Below are 18,997 nucleotides of genomic sequence, written 5' to 3'. Positions count from 1 at the left end.
CTTTTATGAAAACACCCTGCTCCCAAAAGGCATTTAATCTATCTACAACTTCTACTGATAATATTTTTAAAGACAACACTATAAACCCTGAACTATAAAACATGCTGACATTCCTCTATATTTATTAAACAAAACTTTATCCATAAATTAATGTACTTCTATTTGTATTTGCCATGCATAGGTTGTTCACCTATAATGTATTGCTTTTACATGATTAAAAAAAAAAAGAAAAAAGAAACACCATACAGGCTACCCTTGAAAGTCTGTATGACTCTGAAAACTTAGCAACTTTCCCCTTCACTTCCAAACACCACAACTAACACTGATGATGCTTTCAATAATCTTATCTGCAATTACCATGAAGAGGAAGTACTCTGCCCAATCAACAGGTTTTTTATTTCCTGCAGGGTCAGCATTTTGGCACATAAATCAGGATTACCTAATCAGTATTAGCTATTATAAACACCTAGTAATGACCTAAAAAAATTATTTAATCAATCCCACATTTAAAAGGAAGGGAAAAATCTTGTTAGCAAGACCAGAGATGATATCCAACTCTTGACAACACAGGTAATAAAAATACCATCATGTTACTCCTGTTCTGACAGGGAGTGCTGACAGCCTGTTCCAGAGGCTTGCTGAAAGTACAGGTATAGCATCATTACTTCACTGCTGTAGAATTTTTATTCTCCCAAAACAAGTTTTAGCATGACATGAACCAAAACAGGACAAAGAAAAGCACCCCCCAAGCTCCACATATACTTTTCTCATTTCAGTCTCCTGTAGTCTCTCTATATGTTCCAATTAGGCAACCCAAATTTTTGTTTCAGTTTGTATTTCCCAAAGATATTAAATTATTCAATCCATTATTTGAGTGCATTCCCCTATCAGCAAGGATTTAATTACCTATCTCTGCTGGAAGAGAAAGGACTGCACATTAATGTACAGCTGTGAATAAAGATTTGTTTATTTAATAACTGGACAACCTAACTTCTAGAGTTACTCATTCAAGAGGAAATCAAAAAACTTGAACCACAGGGGCTTTTTCCCCTCCAAGGTCAGAAGAATAAAATAATGAGACCTTGGAAATAAAAAAAAAGCCTTTTGGTTCTTTTTTTTTTTACTCCCAATTTTCCTATGAATTAAATTGTGATCTAAGGCAATACTGGAACAGATTCACTGAAGCCCTTCATGACCTTGCCTTTATATCCAGAACATTCCAAAATCTTTTCAAGAACCAATATATAACTGCTACAGATTAGCACAAAAAGCATCATAAATCTTACATCTATGCAATTCTATTAGAAAGAATGAAAATAGACTTAGTTACTGTTGTGACATCCTTCCTTCAGTTCTTCTGCCGCTTTCATCTTCTGCAACAAACAACTCCAAGGACCTCCCCAGGTGCAAATCACACACCTAGAAACCCCACACTTAGTTTCCTATTCTCTTAGCAAGGCTTTCCTGAGGTTGAAGACAGATGCCACACAAAGAAACACAGATTCCAGCTGAACTAGAAGGTGCTTTTTGCAGCAAAGCTGAGTATGATGCTCCTTTGTTCCTCCCAACACAAGCTTCCCTTACGTGACCTTATTCCTTCAAAGAAATAATCCATTGTCTCACACATCAGAGAATTCTCAGCTGTCTGATTTCCCTTCATTGAAGCTTTTCTCTCATTCCAGAACCACTTTGATTGCAACAATGAGCCCTACTTAATGCAGATATGAAAATTTTCTTTGTAATGCAATGCAAAACCTTTGCAGCAAGCTGTCATCTCCAGACAAGACAATTACTGAATATCTGAACACACTGCACACAGCCTTAGAGCCAGAAATCCTCTTCATTTGACCTCTTAAACTTGATGACATGCACTTGTCATTTGATGAAGGTGTCACTTTTGACCATGTCAAACAGTTATTTAATGTAATGAGCAGTAAGTCTTCAAAAATTTTCCCAAACAAAGGCCAGGAAAAAAACCTTGGTTCACTTTTAATGCATTTCTGAAATAGTGTGGGACAGTATCTGCAGTATTTAATTCTTTTAAATTCCAGGACAAAATGCAGGCCTGTGTTGTCCTACTCTTCTGGATTTACTGGTTGCCTACAATCTGCCCAACTAGCCTGCAGGAAAATAGGGTTTGCTAATGCAATCATTCAAACCAGAACAGAGCTAAAATACTTTGACATTCATTTAAATAAACAGAGTTCAACCATTTGAGAAGTTAGCACGTTCATTTGACCAGTCCTATAACTCGGGGTGGGGGTTAAAATCCTACATCTGCAGAGCATTTGCAGCAGTTTCACTGATCAGGCATCCATTGCTTCCCAGCCCTCTGAGACAAACCTGCACTGCTCGTGGAGCAGAAAGCTGCCACTTGCAGTAAAGCCTTTACTCTTAACCTCAGAGACTTTCACACTGCATTCTGAACTCATCAGAAGGACAAAAAGCCCATCCCTGTGAGCTCAGCAGTGCCTCAGCTCCAGCAGATCCACTAGAGGGAGATCCTAAATTAAACAACCTCCAATTTTGCCAGCAGCCAGCAGAACAGCTGAGGATGCCAACTAAAAGATCAATGACATTTTTCAAATATATGCAAGAGAAGGAGACCATGATTTAATTTTAAAAAGAGTGAGAGAGCCCTACCCAACAGCTGACTTGCAAACCAAGAGGATGTACACAACTTAATCTTTAATATCCCTCAGAAGTCGTTTAGATTTCTGTGAACCCTTGCATAAAATTTAAAATTCATCTGCAGCTTTATGAATTTCTGAATAGTATGCTCAGCTAACATTAAAACTGCTTTCCTTTTATGAATAAAATACAACATAAAATAAGCAAGCTAATAAAAGAAATTGCCAAAATCAGAAAGCACAGCAGAAAATAAGGATACTGCAAGAATCTAACTTTAACTGGATGCAATTCTATAATAAAAGGGAAGCTATCTATGTAGGAACTCTTTATTTTTATTTGAGTTGGAGGTTCTGTATGCCATTTTGGATACACTAGGAAACACAGCAATTTATTTAAACTAAGACAGACAAGTTGTCATCTTCAAGCACAGATTTTTGAAGCAGTATTATCAAAATACCAACGAGGACAACATGGGTTAGAAATTTTTAAAACCCAAGCAGATACATTGAAAGAAACAAAATTAACCATATATAATGTATTGATCATCATATATCAGTGCAAGGTTATTTTATGACACATACCCTCCCAACACCTTTTCAGAAAGAGTAATTTGTTTATAGAAGAGAGGCAGTTGCAATCCATTTCCTAAAATGAAGAGCTAATATTAGAACCTCAGCGCCAGTGACCTGTCTAAGTAAATATTCATCTATTTCTGAGATGCTGGGGGGTGGGAGGGAGGGAAACTATCACCAAGGATTCCTTTCTAGCTGCACTTTTAGGAAATTATACCAACTACACAGAAACAAAATTCACTGAGCTTTGAGCAAGGAGCACAATTAGTTTGCTTCTAAACTGCAAACCACATAGCAACCTATTTCCATTATTGATGCAGCATGTTCAGAAAGATACTACTTACACTGAAACAGGTCAGGAAAATTCAGTAATATCTAGATCAGACAGTGACAAAATTCCCAGTTGATGAAACTTGGGAACACTTGTTGACAGTAGTCTAACAGAAACATTATGAACACTTCTCTTTAAACATTGTCTGGAAGTGATATGAGGCTGAGAGAGCAATTCCATGAGCCTTATTAGGAATTGTTTTAGAGGCAGCACTGCAAAACTGCTCATCTGCTGAAACAACGCTGATAATGTGAAGCTTTGGTTTTATTTTTGGTTTTATTTTTGGTTTTATTTCATCTTGATGGAAGCTGGAGCACCTATCTGTCTGTGGCACAGGTGACAGCTCATCTTAAACCACCACAGCCCTTGGCTGACAGGAGCCAGGGAAGAACAATTATCTCCTGTGCTCCCCATTAGCTTGTGATGCAGCTAATTAATGCATTTTGACTTGTGCCTGCTGCTACCACCAAATTAAATTCACAACAAGGAGAAACAAAGTGACAATGCTGTAATTCAGAGAAAAACTTAAAGGTTAACCGAGTCACTTTCAAACATAGTCACAAACCTTAATTCGTGTCCATGTCAGAATGGTTGAGAACAAACCAGAGGACAACAGCACTGTAGTCAGCAACCAGGCTGTGGTAAGTCACACACAGTTATGAAATTTACAGTCATAAAATTTTAGGTTTATCCAAGTCTTTACAAACTGAAGTGGCATCTCTGTTCATTAATGAAGTTTCTACTACTGAACAATAGAACAATGCAGCAGCCCACAAACACCTTGCATAAAGTAGCAGGAGAACAAGTCATTAGACAAATTACAAGCCACAAAATTTAAAAAGGAAACACTGCCTAACTAAAAAATGAGCAATGCTATGCCTGCCTATGTCATTTCAGCCTCTCTAACAGCTCAGGCTCAGGGTTATGAGGAGTTAAACTGAACTACAAAGGTATGTATATGCATATATACACACTGAAACACAAATTCTTCAAGTACAGGTAATGGGAAAGAATTTGAACCCCTCAAATCTGTGGTAATTATCATCAATCAGGGCTTTTCATCAAGAGTACAAACCAACACTTCATATGTTCCCAAATACTGGTTGGGAGACAGGTGATGAACAGTCAGAATGCATAAAAAATTTACAGTTTAGTAACCCTTTGGGAAAGCAGAACTGAGGGATGTAGAAGGGAAAACACCCAGCTGAGAGGTAGGGGACTGGGAATCACAGCTAACTCTAGCTACCATTTCTATTTTGGCCTCCTATGTTGTCTAACAATGTAAGCACTGCAGAATGTATCAGCCACAACCTAGACATATTAGTTTCAAAAGGTAAGTCTTGAAAGGACAACCAGAAAAAACACCAACTTGATAAAACCACCTTTTTTGCTGTAGTAGAGACAGCCCTAGTACAGTTATCTACAGCCTCTCTTCTACACAAGAGAAAGAAAACTGGCACACAAGCACTATCTCTTGTTACACAGGCAATCTTTAAAGTTTAATGAGGACAAAAGAATTCTATTTGGTTACAAGAACACAAAAGACTCTTAGTCTTTTAAAAGAAACTCCCTCTGTGTGTGTCACAGTGCTACACTGATCAATTTGCTGTAGAGCCTACCTAGAACCTGTTACAGATATCAGCAGAAGACTGAAAGCCAGGAATTTTTCCACCACTGTTTTAAAGCCTATGTCACCCTGATCTTCAAACAAACAAAATTATAAACCTGGTGTCTAAATTGATGCTCATCTGAATGTTAACCCTGGATTCAAGGTCCCTGAGCTAGAAGACTCCGCATGGTAAAAACTGCCAGAGAAGATTACCTGAATTCCAAAGTTTATAGGAAAAAAACCTTCACAATTTTATAATAAACCAGTAACCAATGAGAAGCAAAAATACCAACACACAATAGGAACCTGGGTGTCTCTAGAAATCCTGAAAAGTATCCTCCTTACAAGGTACATGCTTCTTGGGCAGGTCTTTTTGTTTTGCTTCCTTAAAAAAAAAAAAAGGCAAAGCCAGCAGTTTCTGTATCTAATATAGAAATATGTAAATTGATTTACTTGCTAGGAAGTGCAATTACAGAGATGTCAGCTGAGTTGAGAAGCACTGTTGAGAAGCAGTAATTAGTCAGACAAAACATCCAAATAATTAAAACACCTAGAGGCTTATTTATGATTAGAAACAAGACTTATAGGCATTTACACATAAACATTTGAATTTTTCTCTATTTGAACAATCTTAGGGGAAAAAATACTGAAGAGACTCTTACCAGCTTCCTGTGAATTTAATACTTCTAAGGCATGCATCATGGCACTTGCGAAGACATTGGCATCTTCTTTGCTGCCAAAATTCAGACCATACACTTGCCTAGCATCACGCCACTGGTGGAAGGTCTGTGTAGCCTGATTGTACTTCAGCCCTTTTGGAATGGCACAATTTATTACCACCTACAATCATTAAAAAAAAAAGAAAATTACTTATGTTTAAAAGTGCCGTTCCAGCAGAAGTTTCAGCTTTGCGTAGATTTTATTCCTCCACCACACGGGTTAATTCACGACCCATAATCTGTGAAACACAAGGCTGAAAGCACAAAACTATTTCACAATTTTAATTCCAACACTGTCTGTAATCAGTGGTGGGAATACACAAGGGGACTAATGAGATATTTTGTAGCAACTTTTGCAGTTTAAGTGTTCTCACTTCAAAAGATGCAGCCATGTTTCCTAACAGCAATGCAGTGACATCCACAGCTCTGACTTCCAGCAGCAGACTGCTTGATGTGAAAACATGCACCAGAAATTCAGAAACTCATTTTCCCATGAATTTCACAGGGTATTTGTTGGGTTTCTTTTTTAACCAAGTTATATCACCTTCTCCCTGTGGCTGCTGCACTCCTTGGCTTGCAGGGCTTTCAGCAGCAGTTTACTGGATTTGTACCATGGATCACAGGGTATCATTTTGCAAGATTGTTGTGGCTCACACAAAAGATGAAAATTTGAGCTATTAGGACAACCATTTACTACAAGCCATCCACTAACAGGATCCCATTGCACTTGGATAACTACATCCTCTCACCTTTTTCTGCTGAATAATGGGACAAAAAAAACCCCAGATTGCCTCTCAGATGAATGCACAGAGACCATTTATTACTTGGAGTAAATATTTAGTAACAAATCACACAGGAGATTACCAGTATAGCCTTCAGGTGTGTAATAAATGACCAAAAACAGACCAAAAGAATTCTATTAAATGCTGGAAAGGAGGGAAATAAATATAAGAAGCTTTCCTCAAACAAAAGATTACATTTTAACCCCATCCCAAGTATCATATGGCAGAGCACATTTACAGAGTGCTAATTTGCCATTTAATCATGATAAAGTAACTTCATCAAGGAAATAAAGATGTAATCCCTGTTACTCCCTTTGCACTCTCTTAAAGTGCAAACATGAGAAGGTTTTTTGAACAAAATGACCTGGGGAAATGAGACATCACGCATTCAAGTTTCCATGAGGTAGGAAGAGCTAAAAGAACTGCTGGTGTCTACACAGGCTGCAGCTCACAGTGCAGAGTGGGGGAAGAGAAGCTTCCAGGTCACCACTTTGCCTTAAAAAAAACCAGATGACTTCTATGTACACCACTAGCCTTTATAAATAGATACCTGTAGGAAGGAATGGCAAAAGGACTATTGCTTTGGGGGTATGCAAAGTGCTTAGTTCACAGGGAAAAAGCAATAAAAGTTCTGCTACTTCAGTTAAAAAAGTGATTCTTTTAAAATTAGTCCCACAATTTTGCTGAAGACTTAATATTCTAGATTTTCAGAGATTTCCTCACCTGATGATCCTGAATCTTCCTGCCCACTACTCTGAATGTGTTGTTGCCTGTGTGATGATATATGTGAACTCTGCTGAATCCAGTTGATCCTCCAGCTGGTACCCATTTCTTGTTGGCATCATCGTAGACCATTACAGCAGCTCGTGCTTGGCAGATACTCTGTTCACTGTTGATATACAAAGTGGAGAAGAAAATAAAATTACTTGTGGCAAAGCACCATCTTTCTGGTTAAGGTCTTTTTCTTAAATTTAAAATGTTAAAGCAATAGTCCTTGCAACTTGCTGAAACTCCACCTTTCTGAATATAAAATCACAAGGACTTTGAGATTTTGCTTACATGAGTTCATTCTGAAAAGCTGTGGTCCAGACAGACAGGCCTAGCAACTAATAAAAGAGATCAAGAAGGTATTCACTATTTCTTTTTGCACTTTTTCCCCTTACATTTTTTTCCCCCTCCTTTTCCTCACCACCAGCCATGAATTTTCATTAAATGCCATAACCATAAACAAAGCTTTCTGCAAAGACCAAAGAGCAAAGAATCTGGAGTTGCACTAGCTTCATACAATCTACACTTCCCAGTGGAAATTACTCCTACAGGAGATGAGAATTGGAAGGCCCTTGTACCTTTTAACACACAGACAAGAAAACAAACACAGAGAATAAAGTCCAGCACAAAAATTTCATCAGCTCCTAAATGAAACACATTTTGGTTTTGACACATTTTACAACAGTTAACACCCAGATGTAACATTTTCTCCCTGAGTAAAGGTTCTACTGATCACCAGAAAGTGCTAATTAATCAGGAGATTGTTTTTGGCAGCTAATCCTGATTATGCCAGTCAGCTGGAAGCTGAGCTACAGCCTGAAGTTAAAAAGGAGCATATCATGAATGTCATCATATAAGAAACACATGAAATCAGACCATGCCAGAAACAGACTATTTATTAGGAGAGGAAAGGGTGATACCATGCAGGTTGTCTTTGGAGGTAATATCCAGATGCAGACAGGAAACAAAAATAGAAAGGAATGATTTCTTATCAGTAAGTCGGATTCTGTGAACATACCACTCCAGCACACCCAACATTATAGAAAGCACATGATGCCTGGCTTGCAAGGAATGTGGCCTGCCAGTTGGAACACTGAGAAGGCTGAGCAGACATGCATCCTTCATAGGAAAGTAAAGGAATATTTTTCATATTTGATGAAAGAGGGAAAGGATGCCTCCCCCACCCGTCTTGGGTTTTTTGTGATTTTTATGGGTTGGTTGGTTTGGGAAGGGGTGTGTGTGTTTGTTGGAGTTTTTTTCCAAACACCATGCTGAATTTCCCAGTATCTTATTCACATCCCCTAATACAAGAAAATTCTGAAGTAAATCCAGCTGTGTTTTGTTAATTTTCAATACTGACATTTTTGAGAAAACAGAATCAATTTCTATCACACTTTCCATGGCATTCTAACAATTATAAAAGTGCTCAGTACTGGGATGCTCTTCAGGGCTCATGGAGAAGAGAGAATACTGAGATCGTGTCTCTCATGCACACAGGAGATTCATGATCAAATGAGGAAATAGGTTCTTAATTTTAAAAATGCATATGTTCTAACCCCATCACCTGTTCAACAACTAGATCAGAATGGCATTACAACCTCTAATTAGACCACCTTTTTTCTAGTTCAATTTAGGGATATTAAAGTGATAATATACATGACTAAAGTGCTTCTTTTCTAAGCATAGTTTATAGCTTAGACTGGAAGGAGCACATCGGAACCAGGAAGATTAAATGCAAAGAAAATAAATTTTGGTATAGCTTTTAGGCATTTTGCAGTCCCATTAAATATATGCCACAGTGAAATACGGTTCACTCACTTGAGGACAGTGCAAGAACCTACTGGATTTCTTTATTTTTAGATATTTTTGGCACACATCTTAAAGTTCAAACCTAGAAACATTCTGTACAGTTCACAAAGTACATGACAAACAGTAATGTGGTTTTTCTAAAATGCCTGACTGTAAACTTGGAAAACTTCTGAACCCATAATAAATTTTTGCTGTATTTCAATTTGGATCAATCAGAGGCATGATAAACCATAGGTGACAGGCCTAGATACTGATTTGGAAGCAGAGCCATGTGGTTCACAGAGTTCTTGCCAAAAAGTAACTTCTACTCAGTCATGTGCCAGAGAGATTATAAAAAAAAAAAAAAGATTCTATTAAAAAGTGAGACTATGATTCTAAGCTAAAATATTCCAATTACAACAAAGGTAGAACCAGAGAGTGACTGAGTAATGGTGCAGCGAGCAGGAGACTTCACTGGACAGACCACCAAATTGCAGGTGCTCTGATTCAGCCTAAGGTTATAAAACTTTTTACATTATTTTATTGAACATACTAAAAAAATAAAGAAATAAAGTAGAAAAACCTATTCATTTTAGAACTATTCAGTATTCAAGTGGCACTCTTCACAAGTGCAAATAAGATGACCTTGAATTGAATTTCTAGCTTTTCTTTAACAACTGCTAAACTATTTTTAGTTCCACTTCTCAGGCCATGTCTTATAACTGGAAGTATTAACCAAGTCCAGATCTCAGATACTTCATGGTCCATTTAAAATAAAACAATTTTCATAACAGGGAATTAGGCTTATTCATATAAAAATATGAGATGATTCACAAAGTTTTAAAAATGACAACTACAAACAATTTCCAGCTGACCTTTTCAATCACTACATAATAAACCTTCTGCCTTCATTTCATACAAGTCCTGTAACTAAAATTTCAGTGTTCCAAGCGTGCAATTTTCATATCCAGGTATCAATTTGAAGGTGACATGCTCCCCTGCTGCCAACAGTTCCTATCACACAGCACTTTGTTTATCAGACTGCAACAGTAAGATGGAAAAATGAAAGAAAAAAGATCCCTATCAGAAAAAAATTAAACCATCACAGGATGCTAACCTATTTCCAGGGTTCAATAATTATCAGGTGAAAGGGTGATTTATTCAATTACTCTCTTAGTAGTAAGTTCTCTAAAATGAAGAAAAAAAGAAAAGCATGAAGGCATGAGCTTTAGTGAAAAGAATCTTTAGTTCTGCTCTTCAATGGCAATTTGATAGTTTAGCATCTGAATATAGTATAATTAGACACCATAAAGTACCTAAAAATGCAAAAAAAAAAGCATACTAGAAATCTATTCACTTCAAAGGGTTACACCAAATCAAAAATCCACACTCTCAGCCCATGACTATCTTGGACAGATCTAACGAAAAATACAGTTTAAGGTATTTTTCCAAATATCCACTTTTTTCTAGGAAAATTCTGACTTTAGCATACACACTGTTACTAGAACCTGAACCAGCCTCTTGTATTCTACAAATACATATCAACTTCAGTGCAAAAGAACAAGAGTCAAGTGAATAAGAATGGTATAATCTATAATATTTCTTGCTTTTCACCCTTACAACAGTTCCCTGTTTTATTTGTATTAGGGATGTCTTCACCCATCTCAGTATTTATACATGAGCTCCTGACAGTCCCCAGGGTTTGCTGTGACACGTGTGTCCCTTACATAACCTGAGCTAGGATGGCTTCCTTCATTCACTGCACCAGAATCACTTTGGTCTGATCACAAAAGCAGATTTTTTACATATTACCTTACACTGGTGGAAAACAAACAAATTGTCTCCAGCTATGTCACAAGAGAAAAGAAAATGGGTCTTCATCTCTTTGCCATGTCATTAGGCCTTCAAAAGCATCCTACTGGGTTTACTTGCCTATCTACAAATTTTTCTCTTCCTGGTGGGGTGTAATGGTTCCAGAAACCATCAGACTTGGATTAGCCTGCACCTTTTCAATATGTGAGTTGATTAGGGGATGTGGGAGATTGAGCATCTCCAGCTTCACATGCTACTGCCAAAATGCACAGCTGCTCCAAGAACTGATTGCTAGATTATTAGGGCAGTGTGTTGGGGAACTACAGTGAAATATTAACAAAGAAAATCTGAGAAATTGTATGTTCCTAGGTAAACTTACTAAACTAAGTATATAAAATTATTTGCAGAAAGCAGAAAATTCTTACGAGGGAGCATTCATGCAAAAAAGTGCTTACCAAACCTTAGGAGACAAAGTGTACAAAGCTCTCTTCCCAAAATGTAAAGCTTGACAAATAGCTGGATAAATATATGTTAGGAGGAGTTATTCTCCAGACAAAGATGTAAGGCTCTGATTGTTAAAGCCAGCCATTATTCTGGGTAAGTCCACCTACAGCAATACCATATAAAGCCAACGACAGGGTGGCTGGTTTTTATTTGGGGTGGAAGAGTGGGGGGAGGTCTGGCACTCAAAAGGCTCACACAAAAAACCACAGTAGTAATGAATCATAAGTATAAGATTATTCTTATGGGAGAATATACTTTCCTCCTCCAGTGATGAGATCATACAAAAAGCTCAAAAACCATAGCAAACTGAACCCTAGCAGACATCATTCTTCTGCCCAGATGGAACGTGTTCATTCTTTCACATCCCAAGTTCTTAAGCTCAATGCACAGTGACACCAATCCAGTCTGCTGACCTAAGCCTTATTTTTTTTTCTCCCTCTCCACAAGAAGTGGATGCTTGGTTTTCCTCCCTCAAGAACTAAAAAGGATAAACATACTTCAAGGATCAAACTCATGAAACACAGCACAATTGCAGCCACAGGAAAGATCATTTAAATATACTAATAAAAGCAAGGCAAAGCTGTGATAGCTCTGATGCTCAGCCTTTGGTATTTTTGTCAGTAACGTAACAATGAGGGTTTTGAAAAATTATATCCCATTACCACTGCCTCTGGTGATTCAGGTTGGTTTTTTTCCCCTGCTATGTTCTCAATTTACAGAGACATAACAACATGTTCTTAAAATGTGCAGTCTTAGCGGGGCAGAAGGAATGGGAAGAGACACTGATTCATCAAACGCCTGTTTAGGATTTTCAAACCATGTGGCACAAAGCTAGAAAGCAACTCTAAACATTTCCAATTCTAACATCTTAAAAATACACATTTTTGAAAAGCAGCTAAATTCTGGTCGAGATATTAAGTTCTATATCTTCATGGTGGTGTTTTGCAAGGTAATGTTTCCTGCTTGCTCCTAAACCCCAATTGGCACATCACAGTGGAAATGTGTGTTCTGTTTTGCTATTAAAAAGTTAAAACCCAAAACCAAAACAAAATCCCACATACACTCTACCACTACTTGTTATTAACTAAATCAGACACTGTAGACAAAGTTGCCACGTATTCCAAGTTGCTCATCTGGCTTAAAAGGCTACTTTTTAGCATCTTGAAGTTAACACAGAAATATTTCCTATGCCCTCAAATATGCTCCAGACTGAACTCAATTACACAGTTTAATATTTATTTTTTGGGAGTAGGGTAAAGGGCTTGGATTTGTTGATGAGGGTGATGTGAGTGAGGAGAGGGGAAGAACTTTAGGTTTTAACTCATAATCAGCTGCTTTAATTTTATTCATTTCTTGAACTTTAGCCCTTCAGCCAGAAGGACATCTCTGAGGAGGCTGAGTATAACAATTACCACCTCCTTCTGCCAACAAGACATCCACACCACCAACAGGACATCATGGAAAAATATAAACCTTTAGGCTCTGCAGAGGTGAACACAGCAGTTCAATAAGTTAAGTTTCTCTAACTCATCCTCAGCTGAAAAGGAAGAATCTCAATTTTCCCTGCATTACTAAAAGCCAGTTAAATGTGGTGCTGGCAAGGGAACATCACATGCTTGGTACAGCAGAAGGAACTAAGCTGTGCTGTGCACTTGTACCCAACTTCAAATGATGCAGCTTGCCCACTCCAACACTTCAGCCAGGACAGAATTTACTTGCTATTTAGGTTTTAAAAGAAGACTCAGGAGCAGCTGATTCATCTGACCTGTTTCCATGCAGATTCCTCATCAGACACTACAACCCCCCACAGGCCAAGAGTCCTTGGTGATTCCTTCCAGCAAATCCAACTCAAACAAGAGAGCCTGCTGGAACAGGAGGTGAATGCAGAGAGAAAAATCCCAGATTGCTTTCCTGTACTTGCCTGTGCCTAGAAAACTTTTGATTGATAACTGAGAGATTCATTCATCTCTCCCACTTTTCCGTCTCTGATAACCGAGAGATTCATTCATCTCTCCCACTTTTTCTTCTCGTGAATTACTCAGAATACAGATTAGCTGCAACATCAGAAACCAGCAGAAAATCCTGCATGGAAAATCCCAACTAGAAATAAAACTAGTACTGCTGAGAAGCAGGGGAAACTGAATCACTGGGATTAATAGTTGGCAAAGGAAAGGTGCTTTGCTTTTGGCACAGGGTTCTGCAACACTCCAGAGTTTTAGTTGGTACACAGTTTGCTGAGGACAAACTTTCTTTGCTCAATGAGCACCTTCCACTGAAAGAAAATTGGTTTTCATCTTGTGCATAAAAGCATTTAACATTAATTTAGGAGAAGTCTGCTCTCAGAGCCAGAAAACTCTCATAAATTTCTCTTGTTGCTATCAATCTGTTCCTTGATGATTTTGCATTTGTAGCTTGTTCCACAGCAGCAGGTGAATATCAAACAGCTGAAAGAAATCATTGCAGGACATTCAGGCAGAAAGAGAAATATTATTTAGAACAGCAGGTTGATGTCAAGCCTACTTTTCACACAGAATTCCCAAATTAAAACGCAAAGAAATTTTCTTTACCCAAATGTTTCACATATTCATGTATTTCATGTTTCACGCAATGGACAAAGCAATTTTGTGTTGACAATTCAATATTGTCTCCAGGTTTGTCATATGCTGGTTCACATAAAAATTCACCCACTCCCTCAAAGGAAATCAGAAATACCTAGGAGAGAATATGACAAGTCAAACCAATAAACACTGGCTCTACAGAGACAAACCTTAAAAACCCAGAGGTATTAATGGGAATTAAGAACAACAGACTGAAAAAGATGGATTTTGAGCAGCATGAAACTAGTTGCATTAACAATGGCTAACTGTATATGCAATAATCTAATGTAGTATTAATAAAATATACACGTGACAAATTTTAGCTATCCTTAAATTCAAAAATACTCTCAAGTCCAACCAAAGATGATATTAAGATGCTTCACTTTCAACTCTCAATTTAAATAGACTGTGTAGTTACCCAAAACCAGATACCAGTTTTTTAAGAGAAACAGACATTACAATCCTTTCATAGACAAAGGTAAGGGCGTTTTTTAAACAATTCCTTCAGCAGACAGAAGGAATAACCATTTGCTGTCTTCTTCCTTTAAAAAAGTATAGAATCCTCAACTTTCATCATCTATCATTCCAACCTTGAGACAGAGAAGAACATGGATATACTAGAATTTTACACATAGATTTTGTCTTTGCCTTGTATGCAAACTTAGTGGTAACTTTATGGAAATACTTTATTACAAGCCTTCATTATTTTAGCTTGGAGGGAAGATTTTCAATGAAACAACCTCCAAGAGACAAGAGCAACATTTTCCCACTTTCTTCCACTATTTTCTGTATCTTTTCATCCAACAGAGAATCATGAAGATTTTTTTTCCAATAATTATTTTCAAGAGATGTTTTGAAAAAAAATCAGGACTATACAGAGGCCAAGGATTTCATTATAACACATTTACACTGACAGGGGAAATCTTTCTAGCCATTATTTTTATACTGGTAAAATAAAGTCCTGCATTTAGACTCCACAGAACCATGAAATAAGATAATTCAGTTTATGCTTGCTCCATGCACTCATCCATATCCTTGTTTTCTTTTATCCTCTTACACAGGGGTGTTCCCTTAGACATGACATTTTTGGTAATTTATCCTGATTTTTTCCTGAAAATATTACATTGTTATAATCAAATCCATTTTTCCACTGATTTCTCGAACATATTTCTTGAGGGCATTTACCACTTTGCTTACACTAAAAGGCTGTGCAGAATCCATGCAGCAACTGAAGTAGATTCAATACTGTGGCATCACACGCCAAAGGTTTTGCCACAGTAAAAGCTAATTCCATCTGGGTAGTGATTTTACTCAACAGTACAATAGGAGCAGAAGATTCCTACCATGATCTTTCACCTACCTCAAGACAGATTTTTATCAAAAATCAATTTCTTGGTTTGTCTCTGTTGTCAAAGCTAATGGGAAAAAATCTCTAGAGCAAAATCTGGGAATGAACCAACCTGCAAGCACCAGGGTACCCTGTAATTGAACAAAGCTATCAACCATAAAATCAGTATTTTTACTGAACAGGAACCATCATGACAGATTGAAAACTTCAAAGCTTTTAACCTGAAGTCTTTAAAAGGGCAGGACCAAAAGCTAGCCAGACATATTAGTTTTTTCCCTACAAACAGTCTATTTTTCGAGGGTTTGTTGTCTTCTTTGCTGCAATTCCATGAATCTGAGCCCAACATATTATGGAAAGCCTTTTTAAGCAGGCATTGGAAAACAACATTTCCAACAACCAGACTGACAGCTGATGACTTCCTGTGAAAAACCACTTAACATCCATATATTTCCTATGTTCTATACATATCTTAACAAAAAGTGACCTTCTTCTGTTATTTCCTAAGCTTTTGACACGTGGTACAAATCACAGCTTTCAGAGCCCAGATTCCCCAGGCAATGTGAGTTGCTGAACGTGCTGCAACAGAATCCATCATTACATTACCAGCACCACAGATCACGTAACTCATTTTACTTTCAGATAACCAATGCCCAGCTCCTCCTGAACAGCAAGAGATCAGCGTTTTTACATCACCTATTTAATATAAGGGCAGCCTCTGATGTAGAGAGCTGTGTAAAGGGAAGGTGGCTAGTCTTTGAGTGACACATTCTAACCCCAGTGTTAACATATGAATATTCAATTCATGGTTCATTACAAGGAGGAATTGTCTTCCTAAAACTTAATTTCACCTGGAAAGAAAAACAACCCACCACCATATTTTGTTAATTTGACACTTGTTTTTAAACACCAGGTTGACACTGATGTGAGTGTAGGGCAGGTTGGATTGGATCTAGTGGAAAGTGTTTCTCAGCAGGCTGGAGAAATCAGGTGACAGAAACCTCAAGAAATCTGGAGGCAAGGGCTAAAACTTGCACCTAGGACAAAACAACCTCAGTGATGTAAAAAGTGATTGTTCCCCTCTATTCAGACTGCATCTGGCACATTGTGCCCAATTTTGGGCTCCCCAGTGGAAGGAACAACTTTGACAAATTGGAGCAAATCAAAGAGAAAACATTAATGGGGCTAGAGGAAAAGATGCACTGGGAGTGCCTTCACAGCTGTGCTTGTTCAGTCTCCAGCTAAGGCAGGAACATAATGGCCACTCTCAACTACTCAATGGGGAATTACAGGGAACAAGAGTCACAATCTTCTCCCAGGTGCACTACAGAAAGGTGGGAGATAATCAAAAAGTGCAGAAAATGAGTTTTTAACCAGGCACAGAGAAGCTGCACTGAGAGATCAGTGAAATCCTGGGAGAGGCTGCCCAGAGGAGCTGTGGAATCTCCATCCCTTGAGACTTCAAAATTCAACCCAGCCAAGGTGATGGGAGCAGATGAACCCCAAGAACTCCCACACTAAGACAGTGTGTGGCTCAAGAAGAAATAAAATTATTTGAGAACACCCCACTGAACTGCAGATATATAAGTACTTTATTTATGACAATTTCTGCCTTAGCACCTCATTTTATTGGAATGCTCTTCCCAAAAATAACAACATGCATTTCACACTTGAAGTTTCAAGCAGCCTCTCCTTCTGTAGCCTTTAAATGAAGATCTTAGAGACTGCTGGTGGTTCTAATATTCAAAGCCTAAAAGTAAGAGGTTTAAATAAACAACATAGTATTTATATCACTGATGTGTACTACCAAATAAATGTCTGAATATTTAATAATAAGCAATAAGCCTTATTTCTTTCGCACTCTACTCCCAACAAAACACCTAAGATTGATTCATGAATTTCTGACATCTCTTAACAAGTCTGTACTACAAAATACTTCAGCTATAAACAGAGCTCTTGACAATCCTGTCCTCATTTCCGAGGGCACCAGGATAAGGAAAAGTTCTGGGCCTTATTCAAGCAGCCCGAAACAAAGGAATCCTTAAGCAACCCAAGACCTGTCACAGTGTAGTAAGCAAACACTGATGTGTAAAAATTACCCCAGTTACAACAGCTTCCTTGTACAGGAAAATCTAATGAGCATTCTTATGTCGTGCGTTCAGTAGAGACATTTATGAAAATGTGCAAAACAAAGGAATACCAAATTTCCACTTAAATGCCTCTCTACAGTAGAGATCTGCTCTCCTCTTTGAGCACAGGTTTCCACATACAAATTTCACAAATCAAGGAGAGCTTGTCATTATCAAGCTGACACAATCTGGAAGCATTCTGCTTTCACTTCAATTATGGGTTATTTACATTTGCCATTGAATGCAGTCAAAGTTATCACCTATATCGAAATATGAACTCAATTTTCCTGCCAAACTACTGCATTTACTCATGGAACAGCACATTTTTCTTGTACTCGCCTCTTCTTTGATCCAAATTACTTTTTGGCAAGGCTAAGTCAGTCTTATTTGAATAACTCTGATTTCTTTCCCACACCATTTTATCTCACAATATCACTTGTTAAACTACTATTTTTTCACTCCTCCTATACCCTACATATTAGTAATATCCTTCCTGAAGTGGCTGCTCACACAGCTACTTCAGAAGCTCTTCTTCCAAGTCTGACTGCAAGTCAGTCAAGACTTTAACTTGAAGAAATTTTTGATTCCAACTCACACACCATCCCCCAACTTCCTCCCTTCTTCCAGCAATGCCTGCTAATACACTTCCCTCAAGGTACTAAGGCTTGCCATTAAAACCTAGTCCCTTAGGTATAATCTCAACTGCATTCATTCTTTTATTAAATGCAGCTTAAATTAACCTACAACCTAAATTCTGCACTTCCTAAAGTCTGAATCTTGATTTCATCAGTTAATGACTTTAATAACAACAAGGTGGTAAATGTAATATGATCTAAAAATTCTACCACTATTTATACATTTATTTATAAATTAAATCCTTTTTCTGGAGCTGGCAGAGGGATTCAGAGGAATCTGTCTTGTCATATATGTGCTGCTGTTACTTGTACACTAATTGGCACTTGTATAAGCAAAAGGCTTGAAGTGCTCTACTCTTCCTCTCCAGACTAGCAGGCAAAGACCAGCACAAGAAGAAATAGGAAAATCAATGTTAGAATTCATTGCAAAAGTATTTTGAGACTCAGTGACCCACTTTTAACTTTGAACACCAACAGACGACTGCAGTAACTAATTCAATCTAGTTAATAATTAACATTTACATTTGTGCATTCATTACATCTAACGTTCTGTCCTAGAAAATTGGATGATCTAGATGCACCACGAAACACTGAGTAGAAGCTGTTTGATTTTCCCACAATGTCAGCTATTTCAAGCATCTCTTGCAGTAAAAATTAAGCAGAGAGAGTGCAGTGGCAGTAAGCACACAGCCCTTGAACAGAAGTGTATCAACACAGATGTGTGCTTGAAACACTTGTTTGGAGGGGTTTTTACCCACACAGAGCAGCCAGCACA

General features: G+C 37.8%; 1 protein-coding gene across 4 annotated transcripts in view; it reads right to left on the bottom strand.

Moving 5' to 3' along the window:
• Positions 1-18,997, bottom strand: part of ENAH (ENAH actin regulator) — a 120,935-nt gene that overhangs the window by 36,016 nt on the left and 65,922 nt on the right. For 3 of the 4 annotated variants that reach the window (XM_064415380.1, XM_064415379.1, XM_064415381.1), the window contains 2 exons: positions 7,368-7,533; positions 5,806-5,983 (listed from right to left, as the gene is read on the bottom strand). In XM_064415380.1, coding sequence (XP_064271450.1) covers positions 5,806-5,983; positions 7,368-7,533 — 344 coding nt within the window. Of the gene's footprint in view, positions 1-1,330; positions 1,467-5,805; positions 5,984-7,367; positions 7,534-18,997 lie in introns of those variants that run through there. The other variant, XM_064415382.1, reaches the window with a different exon arrangement.

This window comes from Passer domesticus, chromosome 3 (assembly GCF_036417665.1).
Source record: "Passer domesticus isolate bPasDom1 chromosome 3, bPasDom1.hap1, whole genome shotgun sequence".
Taxonomy (NCBI): domain Eukaryota; kingdom Metazoa; phylum Chordata; class Aves; order Passeriformes; family Passeridae; genus Passer; species Passer domesticus.
This window is presented reverse-complemented; position numbering and strand designations above follow the sequence as displayed.